This window comes from Carlito syrichta, unplaced genomic scaffold (genome assembly GCF_000164805.1).
Source record: "Carlito syrichta isolate Samal-C Ts95f unplaced genomic scaffold, Tarsius_syrichta-2.0.1 Scaffold288677, whole genome shotgun sequence".
Taxonomy (NCBI): Eukaryota; Metazoa; Chordata; class Mammalia; order Primates; family Tarsiidae; genus Carlito; species Carlito syrichta.
In genome coordinates this window covers 1-17,505 of record NW_007232773.1, presented here as the reverse complement: position 1 = coordinate 17,505, position 17,505 = coordinate 1, and the positions used below count along the sequence as shown (strand labels likewise).

The following is a 17,505-nucleotide window of genomic DNA, read 5'->3' as shown; positions in this document are numbered from 1 at the left end:
TTTTTTTTACCCACTTCTCCCCTGCAGGGACATTTGGCAATTTTTAGATCCAAATAGTTGTCATGACAGAGAAAAGGATTCGGACTATTGACAACTACGGGGTATAAACCAGGAGTTTTGCCAAACATTCTATAATGTGCAGGATAACCTCCTATCCACCTCAAACCAAGATTTATCTATTCCAAAATGTTAAGAGTGCTCAAGTTGAGAAACCAGCCTTGTGCTTATTAATATACTCTTTAGTGTGGATACAGATAAGGATATATAAAGCTTTGCCAAACCTGCCTCTGGAGGTGTACTGTTGATTAAAGTCTCCCGACTGACACTAAGTTACTCATAGAATGAGATTTCCAGATTAGTGTACCTCAACTATTCACTAATACTCTTTAGAGTGTAGATTTGATTATTTGTACACACAGATATATCACAAGGGTTTAAGCTGTGTGTACTAAAGTAATTTATATTCAATATAATCTTTGGATTTTTCTTTATTTTATTTTATTTTATTTTATTTTTTGAGTTGGAGTCTCACTCTGTCGCCCAGACTGGAGTGCAGTGGCCGCTCCCAGCCACTGCAGCCTCGCCTGCTGGGCTCCGGCAATCTTTCTGCATCAGCCTTCCGAGTAGCCAGAATTACAGGCATGCGCTACCACATCCGGCTGATTTTTAGATTTATTGTAGAGATGAGATCTTGCTGCCCAGGCGGGTCTCGAACCCGCGGGCTTAGGCAATCCACTCACCTCAGCCTCCCAAAAGCGTGGGATTATAGGCTGAGCCATCGAGCCTGGTGGATTTTTCTTTTTATTCAGTTGTTAACGATGAGACAGCCCAAGGGAAGAGGGGAAACCACATTTTAGCTTTAAAGATGCTCACTTTAAAGGGTCGTATTATTACCCTCAGGGGATATAATTTTGTCACAATTCATTCTGTATCCTCAACATTTCATCTTTCAAAATAAAAGTGCCTACTTAATTTATTTTTAATTTACTATTATAACAAACATCCAGTTAATATTGTTGTGCTTCTTTTTTTGTATATTTAAAACATTTTCCCTAGGCTACATGGTGAAAGGCAGGTTCTAGACAGTTTGAAGCTCTCAATAAAAATTGCCAAATCAGCATTCAACAGAGTTCGTACCAATTTCTCTAAATAGCAAAACTGTTTGCTTATACAGTAGAATAGTTGACAGCATTAAATATTATAATAACTAAAAAGAATTTGCAAATTTGACAGGCTCACTTTATAACTTGAGAAACAACTCACATTGTATATTTTATTTAATCAACTTAATTTCAAGGCCATTCAGCTGTTTGAAAAGTTTTCATTTGTTCTTTGGATGTACTTAAAGTTCTGACTGTGTTTTATCAGCCAACAAATAAAACCATTGAACATATGGATCTGGTGAATCAGACAATAGTGACTGAGTTTTATTTCTCTGATTTCCCTCAATTTGAGAAAGGTAGCCTCTTATTCTTCATTCCTTTGCTCTTTATTTATGTGTTCATTATTGTTGGAAATTTCATAATTTTCATTGCTGTCCGGCTGGACACTCATCTCCACAATCCCATGTACAACTTTATAAGCATCTTCTCTTTCCTGGAGATTTGGTACACCACCGTGACCATTCCCAAGATGCTCTCTAACCTGGTGAGTGAACAGAAGACCATCTCTTTCACTGGCTGCCTCTTGCAGATGTATTTCTTCCATTCACTTGGGGTCACAGAAGCCCTTGTCCCCACAGTTATGGCTATTGACAGGTATGTTGCCATCTGTAACCCTCTGCATTATGTAATCATTATGACCCCTCGACTGTGCATTCAGCTATCCTCTGGCTCTTGCATCTTTGGCTTCCTTGTGTTACTACCAGAGATTGTGTGGATTTCTACTCTTCCCTTCTGTGGCCCCAGCCAAATTCATCAACTCTTTTGTGACTTTGAACCTGTGCTACGCTTGGCCTGTACAGACACGTCTGTGATTCTGGTTGAAGATGTGATCCATGCTATTTCCATCTTGACCTCTGTCTCCATCATCACCCTTTCCTATTTAAGAATCATCATCGTGATCCTGAGAATTCCCTCCAGTGAGAGTCGTCAGAAGGCATTCTCCACCTGTGTGTCCCACATCACTATTTTCTTGCTGTTTTTTGGCAGTGTAACACTCATGTACCTTCGGTTCTCTGTCACATTCCCACCACTACTGGACAAGGCCATTGCACTGATGTTTGCTGTCCTTGCCCCATTTTTTAACCCAATAATCTACAGCCTGAGGAACAAAGACATGAAGGACGCCATCAAGAAACTCCTCTGCTCTCAAAAGATATTCATTGTCTCTAGGAACTAATCTGTTCAAAGAAATCTCATCATCTCCTTAAGTTTAAAATGCTAACAAATCAGTTTCCAAAACTACTGTGTACCTTTTATTTCCTGCTTCTGCCTGGGTGTTCTCTCTAATTTTCTAATGTAAGAACTATTGTATGATCTGACAGAGAAAGTCTGTTGCAGATTTACCTATCTTTCCATCATTCACAGTGTATAACGGAATATTATCTCCATTTTGTAACTCCAAATACTGTGGTATCATCGTCTCCAAATCATTAGAGAATACTGGCCTAAACAATAATTTTTTTATTATTTACATATCTAAATGTTTCCCTTATGTCCTTTTCATTTTATATTCATGGTAGCCATATGTCAATTATTATTATTTTTTCATGTTACAAGGATTAACAAGAAGCATAGCAGTGAGGTGATTTTGGCTTGAGGAAAAAAGTCTGATTGCCTAACATTCAGCCGAAAGACCTCTATCCCTCTACAGGTTGTCCTCTGTTATTTTGTAATAATTATATAGCACATATAGTCACTGACTTTGTGATGTTTGTGTAATGCAGTTACAATCAACTCCTTTGTGGATTAATTTTCACATTGTTTTGAAGATTACAGAGCAAATCCTCTTGGGTGCTTGGAGATTACAGACTTGGGACCAAAAATTACCAGTATGCATCTTATACAAAGATATACAGTTATACCTGGTATTTTAAAAATAAATATCACTATTATTAAAAATTTTCCATGCTGTGTTAAAATGCCTTGCACCTTCATACCTCAATGTCTTTGTCACATTGTAGTTTGGCACTGAAATGTTCCTTCCTTCTTCTCTGCTTTGGAACTTATACTCACTGTTTTAAAGTTCACAAATATCATTATTTGGGATAAATGTCCCTTTCTTCCACAAAACTACACTAGTCATTTTAGGGGCTGAGTAAATTGTCTGTAGAAAAAGAGTTCTGCTCAACTCCTAGAGAGAAAAGCAAAGTGTGGATTGTCAGTGGAGCTACAAAGTCCAGGAGGCCAGCTAGAGGTGTGGGGAGAAGACTAGGAGGTCCTGAATGGAATTATCAGTAATATTGTACTTCTCTGCTGCTTCTCCCTAAAACCTCACAATCAGCTGTGTCTACTTGGGAGTGCTAAAGTGGAAGAAAGACCTTGCTCCCTACTTCAAGTCTACTGCAGACCCTGCTCTCTGTTCCTTCCCATGCCTTAAAGACTCAGCCCTATGCTTTGTCCTTCTCACTCCTGTATCATCAAATCTTCTCCTACTTTAATATGAACTTTTTAATACCCATGACAACAATTTTTGCATAAAGAAAATTATTTGTAAGTTTAAGTGTATTTGAGGGAGCATTCAGCAGCTGAGGTCTTTTATCTATGAATTCTTGCTTAAAAGCCTTAGTATTCCATTCATAAACCTAATAGATTTTATAATTTATTTTTATGAAGTGTTTGACAATGATTTCTTTCTGATTCAGAAACTTGTCAATTAATTCTCTTTGATTCATATTTGAATATGATAAATCCAATTTTGTTTTTAAGTACTTCAGATTTCTGACTTAATTAAGAAAAAACTTACTGGGCCTTGTTTTGCTTTTTTCTTTCTTGCTTTTTTTTTTTTTAAGTAACCTTCATAATTTATAAAAGAAAATTATAAATATGGTTAACCCTAAATCCTTTTAAATGTTTCAATTTCAACTTAAAAGAGCAAGCTTGATATCTTGATTAAATGTATACTTTTTATTGACTGTAAATTTTATCTCAGTAAAGTTGATGTTTAAAAAAATTTAAGTCAATTGCTCAATTTCGAATTTAAAATTAGAATTACTAGGTAGGCCTGGTAATACAATAGGTCAATCTATCTTAAGATAATTATAAAAATAATAAATATATATAAATTTCTTAGTATAAAATATGTATAATGGGATTTGATTCCCTTAAATATTTTTATTATTAGTTCTAAAATGTTGCTAATCTTCTAAAGAAATAATTGAGGCCAGGAGCAGTGTCTCACGCCTATAATCTTAGCACTTTGGGAGGCCAAGGCTAGAGGGGATTGCCTGAGCCCACAGGTTTGAGACCAGCCTGGGCAACTTGGTGAGACCTCATCTCTACCATAAATCAAAAAATTAGCTAAAGTGGTGGCACGAGTCTGTAGTTCCAGCTACTTGGAAGGCTGAGGTGGAAGGATCACCTGAGCCCAGCAGGTCAAGGCTGCGGTGGCCGTGAGTGTGCCACTGCACTCCAGTCTGGGTGATAGAGTGAGATTCCAACTCAAAAAAATTCATAAGAAATAATTGTATAAACCATTTTTTGCTATTGTTCATGTAACAAATATTTGCTGAGGCTACTTTGCCAGACACCATTTTAAGTGCTTGAGATATAACTGACAAAGTATTCTCTGTACTTATGTAGCTTACACTGTAATAAAGTGAGATTTTTTAAAAAAACATTAAAAATTAGCAAAAAATGATGAACAATTACATAAAACTATGTGTTCTATGGGATTATATGTGGGTAGAAGATTATAAATTTAAATAGATTGGTCAAGTTAAACTTCATTTTAAGGTCACATTTGAATAAAGATTAGAAAAAAATGGAGTCAGTCATGTGGATATATATATATAGAGAGAATAATCCAGGCAACAGTAAGAGCTAGTGAAAACACTTTAAGGTGGACAGATACTTGGCCTCTATAAGTAGTCAGGAACCCACTCTGGTGGAAATGAAGTGGGAGATGAGTCTGTAAAACTAGAAGATAAGTTCAAGAAAAAAAAAAAAAAGAGAGAGATGGATCATATAGAGCCTTGAAGCCTATTACAAGATTTAGATTGTTCTATTTGACTCTAAGAATTGGGGTGGCATTGATGAGTTTGGAGCAGAGAGATGATGTGATTTTTGATTTCCCAGAATTAGACTTGCTTCCATGTTGAGGTGACACTGAATAGAGGTTATTAGCTCCTTAGGGAGCTATTATTGCACTAATCCTGGTGAGAGATAATGGTAGTTCAGATCAAACTAGTAGAAATGAAGATGGACAAACAGGATCCAGTTATAGATATAGTTTGACAACAGGGCCAATAAAATTTCTTAATAGACTGAAAAGACAATGTGAAACAAAGTGGGCGGTCAAGAATGACCAACTGGAATGACAGTTGCCATTAACTAAGACATAGAATATCTCAGGAAGATGTCAGAAGGAGAAATATCAGAAGCTTGGTTTTGCATATTTTAAGTTTAACTGGACAATTAAACATCTACAAAAATATTGAGTAAGCTGTTACATGAGTTAGATACTCAGGAGTGAAGGCTAGGATGGTAATATATGTGCAGTTCATTGGCACATATTATTTAATGACAGAGACTAGATGAGACCACCAAGAATCTGAGTTTTCTGGCACTCCAATATTGTGGATTTTGGAAAAAGAAGAGAACTCAGAAAATATTATGAAAAAGGAGTAAACAATAAGATAGAAGGCAAACCAAGCGTCCTGAAATCTGAGTCAATAAAATACAACAAGGAGGAAAAAGTGATCGATTTTGTCAAACATTGCTAACAGTCAAGTAAGATAGGAACTGAAAATCGTCCATTGGATTTAGACCTCTGGAGGTCATTGTTAACTTATTTTGAGAAGTTCGCATGGATTGGTAGGGCAAAAACCTAACTGGGGTAGTTTACTAGAAGACTGTCAAAGACAAATTACACATTTCAAGTATGAACAACTTTTTCATAGAGTTTCATTACCAATGAAAGCCAAGAATTAGGTAATAAGGAGCAAATGGGATCATTAAAATACTTTGTTGACTGTGATTCAAAATAAATATATATTTTAAATCATATTTAGAACACACATGCATACATCTACACATTCATATCTACATTTTTAACAGAAAAACATTTTTACAAAACAATACTTAACACTTTATACAATACTTATTATTTTTTCTATTTTGTTTTTCCCTATTCTATTTCATTAAAAACATTTTTGGAACTGAGTTTATCACTTATTCATGGGCTGTGACTCTCAATCTGTAAATAAAATGAAATTAGATCTTTAACTCTGATTATCTTTGACTACAAATTTAATAGATGATTTATATTTTTAATCTTATATTTATCTGTGCTTTCTAATTTGTTTATAATAAAGTATTACATTTTGTTAAAAACCAAGTTTTTTAATATGAAATTTAATTGTGATAAAAAAAGATATGCACTCTGACAGTGTTAGTAGGATGTCAAAATAGTACAATACTTTTTAGAGCAATGTAGCAAGATGAGTCATAAGTATTAGTAAACTTGGATATCCATTTAGAAGGGACTGAAGATTTCCTTGATGAAGTAGCATTGAAGCTAAAACTTGAAGACTGAGAAGGTATCAGTCAGGAAAAAATATATAAGATAAATAATTTGTGCAACTGTCTTGAGTTTACAACAGCTGGGTGCATTGTGGAAACCAAATGTAGGTATGTGGATTATAGGAATCAAATGTAGGCATGGGACACAGGGAGCAAGAGTCATGAGATGAAGGTTAGAGGTAAAATATGTAGAATTTTGGAGGTCATGTTATGAGATTTAACCCAACCTACAAGTTTAATCCAACCTACAAGTGAAGACATTGACGAGAATAAAGACATCGTACTCTTAAAATAAAATTCCTGGTGTGTTATGGATAGTAGATTGGATTGGTATAAAAGCAGAAGTAGAAATGATGATTTAAGAGTCTCTTTTTGTGTTATCTCTTACTATGAAACAAGCCACCCCTAAAATTAATGGTTTAAAACAGAATTTATTTGTTTGTTGCCTAATTTCATGATTGGAAATTTGGGCTAGAGCTAAATGAGTGATTTTCTAGCTCTGGTTTGTTCATGTCAGCAATTGATTGACCAAGGTTGGCTGAACTAGGACAACATTTGCTAAGATAATTAGACTCTTGTTCATGTAGTCTTTTACCTTCCAGAAGGCTGCTGAGTAAAGTGTACTTGGGATTCTGAGGACTAGCCTCAAAACGGGCACACACACAGTCTCTTTTGTTACATTGTTTTGGCCAAAGCAAGTCAAAATGAAACTGCTAGGTTAAAGATATATCCCAGTGTGGCCTCCAAATGTTAGGGGATGTGGGTGGTGATCTAGTGTTGCATGAAAGATGCAAAGAATTGCACAGAAGTTAGATTAGAAAATACAATTTACTTAAAAAGTAAATGAGAGAGAGAGAAAAAAAGAGAGAGAGAGAGGAGATTCACCTCTTCAAGGTAGGAGAAGGGGTCAAAACTTAGGAAACATGGAAGTGGCCATAGCTCAAAGAGCACATGGACACACCAGAGTTTAGTAAAGCAATGGTGGCTGGCTGCTTGAGGTTGAATCCTTTTAATCCTTCCCTCTGACAGGGGCAGACCATTAAGGTGATTGGATGATGATCTGTTCCACAGCATCATGAAGGGGCAGGTAAGTGCAGGTATTGATGTCAGGTGATGGACAGCAGGCAGATGGGTGGGATAGTCATGATTGTTGCCATGGTAGTAGTCTGTGTCATGAAGGTCATGAAGGGTTGATTAGGTTAACTTGAGTCTTATGGATGGACGCAAATATTTGAGAGAGAAAAACGAATTAGTACAAAATAAGCTGGGGGGTTGTAAAACAATTACCAATAGATACCTCTGAAAAACATTCTGGTCTTGGTTAGTGATTAGAGGGTAAGTTCAGTGAACTGCTAGAGAAACAAGAGATTTAGGCAATTTTTAAATGGCTAATCATTGAGTATATTAAATCCATGTTATGTCCTTTTATTTCTCCCTCTTGTTATTTTAAAATAGTCTTATTTGTACCTGGGAACAGGGATGAAGGTTAGGCTTCTGTAGCGGCCTCCTGCTGCATAGGGGTGTAGACATGTCCCTACCTGTCTAGAGTAAGAGGAAATGATGAAAGGACAGAAGCCCGATGGAGTTGCTAAGCATCTTTAGTATCTGTACAAAGCACTATGTACAAGTGTATACTATTAGAAATAATACTACTATAATAAAAGCCATTATAGCCCCTGTTATGACATATTAAGCCTTGGTGTCTGGTAAAATGTATTTATAATTACTCCAGTGGACTTGACACGCACTATAGGAGTCCAGGCGGTTCTCACTGTTGTACCAGTGAATTCCTTAGTCCATACATGAATGTCCCCACAGCTTGTCTTTTTCTTATGAAACTTGAAGAATGTGTAGAGTTATAAGAGATTTGTTAATCATAACTTTAACAAGGAAATGCTGCTGCTTTGAAAAAAGTCTGAAGGAAAAGGATTGAAAATATTAGTTTGGAGACATGTAGTTAGATTGTAGTTTAAATTTATTTATTTATTTTTTTTGAGTTGGAGTCTCGCTCTGTCACCCAGACTGGTGTGTAGTGGCACGCTCCCGGCTACTGCAACCTCGACCTGCTGGACTCTGGCGATCCTCCCGTCTCAGTCTTCCAAGTAGACAGAACTACAGGTGTGCACTGCTGCGCCCAGGTATTTTTTTTTTTAGTTGTAGAGATGAGGGTTCACCAAGTTGCCTGGGCAGGTCTCGAACCCGTGGGCTCAGGCAATCCATTCACCTCAGCCTCCCAAAGTGCTGGGATTACAGGTTGAGCCACCAAGCCCGGCTGTAGTTTAAATTGTGAGAAATAGTAATGCACAAGAGAATTTAAAACAGGTAACATGGGTGAGAGAAAACCGTTCCTTGTTCCTTAACAATAGGTCTGATATGCCTTCACAATGATTGATATGTTAAAGGATGGATCCCAGGTAACCACTCCAGAGAAATGAGAGATTGACATCTCTCCACTTTTGTTGGGAGGAGGGGTGGCATTGGCCTTCTGCCTTTGACAGGGAAATATTACTTTAAAGTTTAACACAAATAATTAGTAATACTTTAAACAGTATTGTTAGTAACCCTTGTGCTTAGAAGGAGATTTTTAAGGCTGTTAGCAATTAGGCACTGAAAAGCAGTATAGCTGATCACAAACTGCTGTGAGTGGCTGAGATACCATCTTAGGCTTTTACAGTGATTGTTGCTTACAAAAACAGTTCACCTGGTCTACAAGCAGTTCAGGAGGAGGGTGTGGGGTAGGTGTGGTTCCTGAAGCTTTTGTTTCTTCCCCATTGAGAACTTGAAGAGTTTAAGTATTAAAGGTTTTTAAAGCATAATGTTATAACATAGGATTATAGGCCATTGTAAGTTACTTATTTAGCAAGTGATAGTCCAAAGATTTTGAAAAGTAAAAAAAAACAAAACTTCACTTTTAATAAGGGAGATCCTAAACAATGAAAACCAACAAGCAGTTGGGAAGGAGGGCTAACTGAATTTGTCTCTTCTTTCCCTCTCTGTTGCTAATAGAAGAAAATTCTGTTGGAGGTTGTTATGGTCTTTAAGTAGCATTTTGGTCTAACCTTAGTGTAATTGATATTAATGGTAAATTCATAGAAATCACTAAAATTTCATAAACTTGATTGTTCACAGAATTCCTTTCACATGTTTCTTTTCACATACCATCTTCAACATACTCATACCACTTTTTGACATGCTTGAACCTTCTATTGTTGTCTTTTACTTTCCTTCCTTTTAAATAACCTGCCATTCTACTATAGGACAAAACTTTACAAGATCCACTCCTATACAAAATTATTCTCAGCCGGGCTCAGTTCGGTGGCTCAGCCTGTAATCCCATGCCTTGGGAGGCTGAGGCGAGTGTATTGCCTGAGCCCACGAGTTCGAGACCCACCTGGGCAACTTGGTGAGACCTCATCTCTACAATAAATCAAAAAATCAGCTGGGCGTGGTAGCGCATGCCTGTAATTCTGGCTACTCAGAAGGCTGAGGTGAAAGGATCACCGGAGCCCAGTAGGACGAGGCTGTGGTGGCCGGGAGCGGCCACTGCACTCCAGTCTGGGCGACAGAGTGAGACTCCAACTCAAAAAAAACAAAAACAAAAACAAAAAAATTATCCTCTTTCCTTTATATCCTTCCTTATCAAAGACATTCTTTTATACCAACAACTTTCTACACTTTTCCTTTGCTTTTTGGTTTCTTTCTTTTCATTTTTATAGATAACTTTTTTGCATTTAAGCTTTAGTAGCTTTGGATTAAGATAAGCCTATATGATTCTAATGTGAATGGACAGGACCAAATGGTTGGCACCTGTGTTAAATTAAGAAATCAATTTGGGTCCTAGCACCCTAATATTCACCTGCGGTGTTGTTGGGGTAATGGTGAGCCAGGGACAGGCACCTCAGCAGATTTCCAGGTCTCCTTAAGTGGCCACCATTTCTGAGCCAGGTGTTCTTTCCTCTCTTTGGAAGAGAGTGTACCTGCTTTCCAATGGCTTTCTGGCCTGCACGGTGGACAAAGTCTTGGAGGTTTAGACCTCTCTGGGGCAACTATGCTTCTAGTGCCCCCTGTGGACTATACCTATAGCAATAAATAACATCCCCATAGCCGGACTGCTCTTACCAGGTCTCTGATGGTGACTGCCACTTGGGTTGCCTCTTTGGCCCTCTGGTTCTTCAGCCCTCCATGTTGGCACCCTGTTTTTCCTTTAATATCTTGGCTGGGAAAAAACCCTCAAAAGTTCTTCTTTAATTGGCCATATATATGAAACTTTTGACCATTTATCTGTCTATAATTGTCTGATGTAAAACTTTAGAGTGAACAGACCACATGGATGCGAAATTATCTGTCCTTATTTAATTCGAACTATGAACAGGCAAATTTGTTAAAGTCCTTTATAAATTGCTAAACTACAGTTTTAGTTGTGAGGTGCGGAAAATTTGATGGGAGTGATCAGTTCCCATTCTCATTGTGCCCACACAGAGGACCCAATACTTCATCCATCTGGCAGAAGTACTAGGCTTAGTGAAGTGACTTAACTTTCTTTCCAAAAAACATTAGTGTTATCAATAACACTACAATAACATAACGATAGTGTTATCTAGCACTAATGTTTCAGCACATGATACAGTTGGAAGTAAAATTTTACTAGAGCACTTGTAAGTTTGGTTTGGAAAAGCAGATTAAAATGGCAATTGAATTTTTTCAGTTAATAAATTAGCATGTGTGATCCCTTTATTTTGATAGTCCTAGTTTAGATCTAATTAGAGAGAAACATGAACTTTAATATCTTTTTGTCCTGCCACCTCCCAGAGAAGACTGGTTAAGTCATGGTGGAAACCTGAGGGGGATGCACCACATGTGATAGCTAGTAAGGCTGCCACTCATGGTTATGAGACAGTGGGCGGGGGGAGAAGGGAAAGGCTGGAGGCTAGGGTCAGGCATCACAGTGGTAGACATGAGCCCCTCTTCCACAGGTAAAGGTGGAGTCAAGAAGGAAGAGCAGAAGAGAAAACTGATGGAGGGTCAAGTGGCAGAAGCAGATTATGAGAGAGGAGGAGTTAAGCTGGGTCAGTGTCTGAGTTGTTAGAAGGAAAGCAGGAAGGAGATATAGTAATTAAAGGAGAAGTTAGGAGTATGCCATAGGAAGAACAAGGGATCTGGGCAGTGCACCATTTTGAAAACTTCATACCATTTGCCCTCAAGGCAGCAATAAAGGTCAAGTTTAAGGAGAGTATCAGAGGCAAGAGATCTGTCTTGGACCCATCTCCTGGTAGCCTAGCCGGTATTGAGGCTATGCTTAGGGCAGATGCTCCCCTTTAGTAAGCAGGTCCTAAGATGATTTTCAATGGGGAGAGGGCCCTTAACCAACCCATTCTGAGTTTTCCATTGTCATGGGAATCTTTCACATAGAGACGAGACACCTAGGTTTCTTTGCCAGGAGGCAGCATTTATTTGTGCTGGTACCAACTCAGAGGATTCACATCCAAAGACTGAGCCCCTAAAGCAGCAGGGCATGCTTTATATACCTTTGTTAATTTTCCCTTTACATTGTAACCCCTTTTTTCCCTTATAAGGTGGCATGTTGGCACCATACATTTTGAATGGGTATTTCATAGCTCTGACTACAGTTAGCCCTACATGTTAGATGTTGATTGGTTTTACATAATCATCTCATTTACATGTCCTATTTGCTGACTGGTTTACATGATTTCTATTCTGATTGGTTTCTGTCAAAAGTATGTAGCCCAACAAAGTAAAAAGCCCACAAAAGAGAAAGCACAAAGAAGCAGGAAGTAACTTATTTCCCCTTTTCTTATCTCTGCATTTTCAGAAGGGCCCCTGACTCACCATGAGGAATAATTCCAGAGGGGGAAAGAAATTGGTCTTAAGAATGGTCTCTGAATGACTCAAAAGACAAAAAACCATCTGTGTCCTCAGCTGGCATGCTGGGCAGGGGAGTCAGTGGAATTAGGATGAGGAAGTGAGAACTGAATGAGATAAGGTGTACCCTGGATCTCATCATGCCACTGACAGCAGACCTTCTGGCCACCGGTAAGGCTGCTCCTGTGCATGTTCAGAGACCGGCACTGGGATCCTTGCAGAGGGTTGGAGCACCAGCAAAAAGCTACCAAGCTGAGAAAGTGTCCTCTCAGGTCATGCTCAAAGACCCCAAGCAAGGAATAGCACATGGAGAGAGGAATTGATCTTGGGAGCAATACTGAGGAGGCTGGCAAGAGGGAGACAGGCAATGGCTAGGCTGTTTCTACACAGGCAGGGGCAAGGCAGTACACAGGCGATATAGTGTACTGCTCAGGCCTGCTTTCCAACCTTCTAGTGGGGGATGGGGTGTCGCATGGACTCACCAGTGAAGACAGAGTTTCACAGCAGAGGAGGCTGAGGTGACAGGGAGAGGTCTGTTCAATACAGGATTCACAAGCCTGGTCTCTCTTCACAGAGAGAGACTGAGGCTGAGAAAGAGACGAGTGAGAGAGAGAGCAAGAGTGCATCAGAGCTTGGCGGGACATCCAAAAATGTTAGGTTAAAATATATATCCCAGCAGGGCCTCCAAAATGTTAGGTCACACCCACTGAAAGTCAGGTTGTGTGATCTAGTGCTGTGTGAAAGTTGCAAAGAATTGCACAGCAGTTAGATTAGAAAATATAGTTTATTTAGAAAGTAAATGAGAGAGAGAGAGAGAGAGAGAGAGAGAGAGAGAGAGAGAGAGAGAGAGAGAGAGAGGAGAGATTCACTCTCCAAATTAGGAGAGGGGACCAAAGCTTAGGAAAACATGGCCTGGCCATAGCTCAAAGAGCACATGGCCACAGCATTGCTTAGCAAGGCAATGGTGACTGGCTGCTTGAGGTTGAATCCTTCTAATCCTTTCCTTTGATGGGGGAAGGTTGCTAAGGTGATTGTGTGGTGGTCTGCTCCACATCATTACGTAGGGGCAGGTAAGCACAGGTAATGATGTCAAGTGATGGTCAGCAGGTAGATGGATGGGTTAGTCACCTGATTGTTGCCATGGTGGTGAGGTCTGTATGTATCAGGAAGGTCATGAAGGGCTGACTTGGGTCTTATGGGTGGAGGTAAATACTTGAAATAAAAATGCTACTTAGTACAAAACAAGCTGGGGAGTGGTGTTGTAAAACAGTCCTCAATAGTTACCTCTGAAAAACCGGTTCTGTTCTTGGCTAGTGATTAGAGGGTAAGTTAAGTGAACTGCTAGAAAAACATGAGATTTAGGCAATGTTAAAATGACTGCTCGTTGGGTATATTAAATCCATGTTATGTCCTTTCAAAAATGTAGGAGGAGGGAAAGAAATTCCATCTTTTGATGAGAAGAGCTGCCAATTCACCTTGCTAGGAACATGGATGTAATGAAGATTGTGCTTCTTTTTTTTGGGGGGGATAGAGAGTTTATTGGTTCACATTATGCTAAAAGCTACATTGATACCACTGGAACTAATTATGTATGTACTAGTTAAAATAATGAAATACTACCTTCTCCTACCTTGGAAAGGTGAATATCACTCTCCTTTTCTCTCTAAAATTTACTTCCTAAATAAACTATATTTTCCAATCTAAAAAAAAAAATAAGTGGTGTAGTGTTCTATACTTACGAATTTCTTGAACAAAATAAACAAATTTACCATAGCATTACCTTTTCTATAATCTACAAGGTTAACTCAATGAATTATATCTTTCTCGGGGAAATAAATAGGCCTTGAAAATTTTAACTGCCTTTTTAGAGGGAAGATGAGTAAAAAGAAAATTAAGTTCTTAATTCTGTTGAAAGCAATTCTTTATAAGAAATGTGTGTTAATATAACATCTCGATTTTTGAGCAAATATATCAAAGGAGCCTATACTTTACTAAGACTCTTGGAGTTTCTGACACTATGAAGAACTAATGAGAAAAGATCAGAGAAGAAGTTTGCCATTAATTAGGCCATAGGGAAATAGAATTGCTTCTTTTCCCTAGTTATCACGGGGACTACCCCAATAGAGAAATCTCCCCAAGAAACTTTTAGAAACAGGTATAACAGTCCTGTTGAACTGAGGGACCTTAAATTGCACAAACTCAGGAAAGGGAGAAGACCTTATTGTCTCTGCCAGAGGTAAGAGGAGAATGCACATGGGTTCAAAATTAGGCTTGTCATGTGTTAAGGAGAAAGTAAATTGCCTAGTAGGTAGAGGGAAGAGCACACGTAGCTAGTGCTCCTTCTGTTGACTTAAATGACAATATTTGGAGACAAATTTGAGATTACATGAATGGCTAAATAGAATTAGTTTTAGAGAGAAGGAGAAACACTTATAGGATTAGAAATCAGTGATAATAATATTTTTTTCTCTGATCCATGACATTTTGAATATAAGGACTTTTGTACTTGGCAATGATACTTTTGCTCACACTTCACAGTTTTCTAAATATTATGATCTAGAAAGACACAATTTCACATAACAGTCTCTGGACCCAGCCAAATACATACAAACTAGTAAGATGGGAAGATCATTAATAAAGAGAAATCAGATTTATCAGAAGAGCCTATTACTAAAAATCTTGTCCCAGTATACTGACTCTAACAGAACATTCTGTAGTCCTTGTGAATTTTTTATGTTTTGTTTCCTTTCTCCCAGTGGGACTGGGCCAGCTCATTTCTCTTCTTTCAGTTTCCAACAGATAAACCTCAAATTGACATATTAACCTCTGCAGAGTAGCACATTGATTTTGCCAAAACATAACACCCTGATTCTATTAAAAGGATTCACACCAATCACTTTAGGGAAATAAATAGAGATGTAAGAAACACAATAAGATAATAACAAACTGCTTTAGAAGTGCAAAATGTCTCTATTATCAGGAATTAGTCAAAGTCATCTCTATACTGAGTTAAAAATGGAGATAGCATGTAAATCTTTGCCCCTTCCCTTAGGCACTTCATGCGTGTCAAGGGCTCAGTAGAGATGAGAGAATATTGAAAATATCGAGCTGCCAGAGGGTGGAGTAGCCAATCAGAGCAACAAGGAGACAAAATGAAAGTTAATAGTGAAGTCACTTACTGTGATGATATGAGCAAGAGGCTAAAACTGGAGAGAATGCCCACTCCCCTGTGCTCCATTCTCCCCCATGGACTGGTGCACAGGTTTGGGGTCAGGTGGATCAGTACAGACATGGGAAGTCCCAAACAAAAATTTTATGGCTTCTGGGCAAGGGGAGAAGGAAGAGGGCTATGAGTTGAAAAGTAATAGCTTGAGTTAGCGTAGGGCAACTCGTCTTAAAGATTTTCCCTTCCTCCCCACATAAGGAGGCCAAGCAGAAACACATGAAGAGGACCTTGGCCAAAAACTTGGGATAAAGAGATTTAGGATTAAAGCTCTGGGGCCAGAAATATAAATATGCAGGAGAGCCTGAGTCCTTGATTACAATTCCCTTCAGAGGCTGTAGTGCCCTGATTGTGCACCAAGTCTGTGTGGAGAGGGACGCTTTCCTATGAGCTTGCCAAGTAAAGTCTTTGTCATTGCTTATGTTCAAGCCTGGACAGTCACACTTAGGTTTTAATCAAAAGCTGGACTCCTAAGCTGCACCCTGTGATTTTTCAGGACCTGAGTGAGAAACATAGGTTACCACCCAAGGACTTGAGTTAGGTAAGACTTGGAGGCAATAGTGGACTAAGACTGTGATCATGATCATTTCAAATAAGATGCTCAGGCTTACCTAGAGGAATTAATGGGGACATGAGTCCCAATAGTTACCAAACAAGGCAAAGACATCCCATAGCCCACTAGGGTCTGCTCCAGAGGGTCAATAGGCTTTTTTCTTCTATTTTTATATGAATCTTCATTTTTACCTGCCTGGGTGGGGCATTGATTCAGGCACAGCACAACTCAGCCAGTAAGTGACATAAAGGTCTTCCAGGGTTCAGGCAGTGTCATGAGAGTCAGGGTACACACACAGGACACATACAATTTCTGGAAAACAGAGTTCACATTGTGAAGGCACCCCAAACAGGGCATGCATTAGGCAGGCAGTCAGGTTAACAGGGCTCCCAGTGGGCTTCCTATCATGAGGCCTACAATCCTGGGGTTTCAGTCTAGTCCAAATAATTGAGTTTAGTCCTTGGTTTCAAAGGGTCTGCCTGAGGCAGTAAGTTTTAAACAGTTCTACTTGTCTGTGACATTAGTCTATCAGTCTTACAAGGGTGGATGTCATCTACAGGCATTTTTCATGAAAAATTCTCAGCAGCTTAAAAAAGTAGAATGGGGAAGTTGTGTGTGTGTGTGTGTGTGTGTGTTTAACATTGTTGTTTGTGTTTTCTTTCTTTTTTTAGAAGAAAGGGAAAACTTTTGAGAGAACATCTGAAAAACAAATATTAACAATAAATAATATCTAATTATTAATATCCTTCTCCTCTCTCATGTCTCCCCAGGTGTCAGAGTTTTAGTTTGTTGTTATCAGTGAGTCTTATAAAGTAATTAAAATTTTATATTTAAAAATAAGTATTACTTATTTATTATCTAGAAATTTTGTCCAAAGTGTTGTATTTAAGAGGTACAAAAGCATTTTCACAGAAAAACATGCATATATAACTTAATCAGAAAGGCACAAATTTTCACACTTGTAAAGAATTTCAAAATAGGTTTACATAACTTCCCACCCATTGCTGTTGAAGAACCATTTAAATTTCCCATCTATTTAAGTCTTTGAAAAGTGAAGACCCTAGCAAGATCCCCCATGAAAACCAAGATATCCATAACAGTAAAAGAAGGTTATACAATTTAAGGAAGAGAAAGACAATCTGGTCAAAAATACAGCAAATGAGAAG

The 17,505-nt window shown here is 38.4% G+C and overlaps 1 protein-coding gene across 1 annotated transcript; it reads left to right on the top strand.

Annotated features, from left to right (window-relative positions):
* Nucleotides 1–1,392: 1,392 nt before the first annotated feature.
* On the top strand, nt 1,393–2,340 carry LOC103255902 (olfactory receptor 6K3-like). Its single transcript, XM_008053815.1, has one exon. The coding sequence runs from the start codon at nt 1,393–1,395 to the stop codon at nt 2,338–2,340; it is 948 nt and encodes a 315-aa protein (XP_008052006.1).
* Nucleotides 2,341–17,505: the final 15,165 nt, after the last annotated feature.

What these genes read in the sequence shown, in the direction of transcription:
- LOC103255902 (XM_008053815.1), top strand. Translation starts at nt 1,393, where the DNA reads ATGGATCTGGTGAATCAGACAATAGTGACTGAGTTTTATTTCTCTGAT.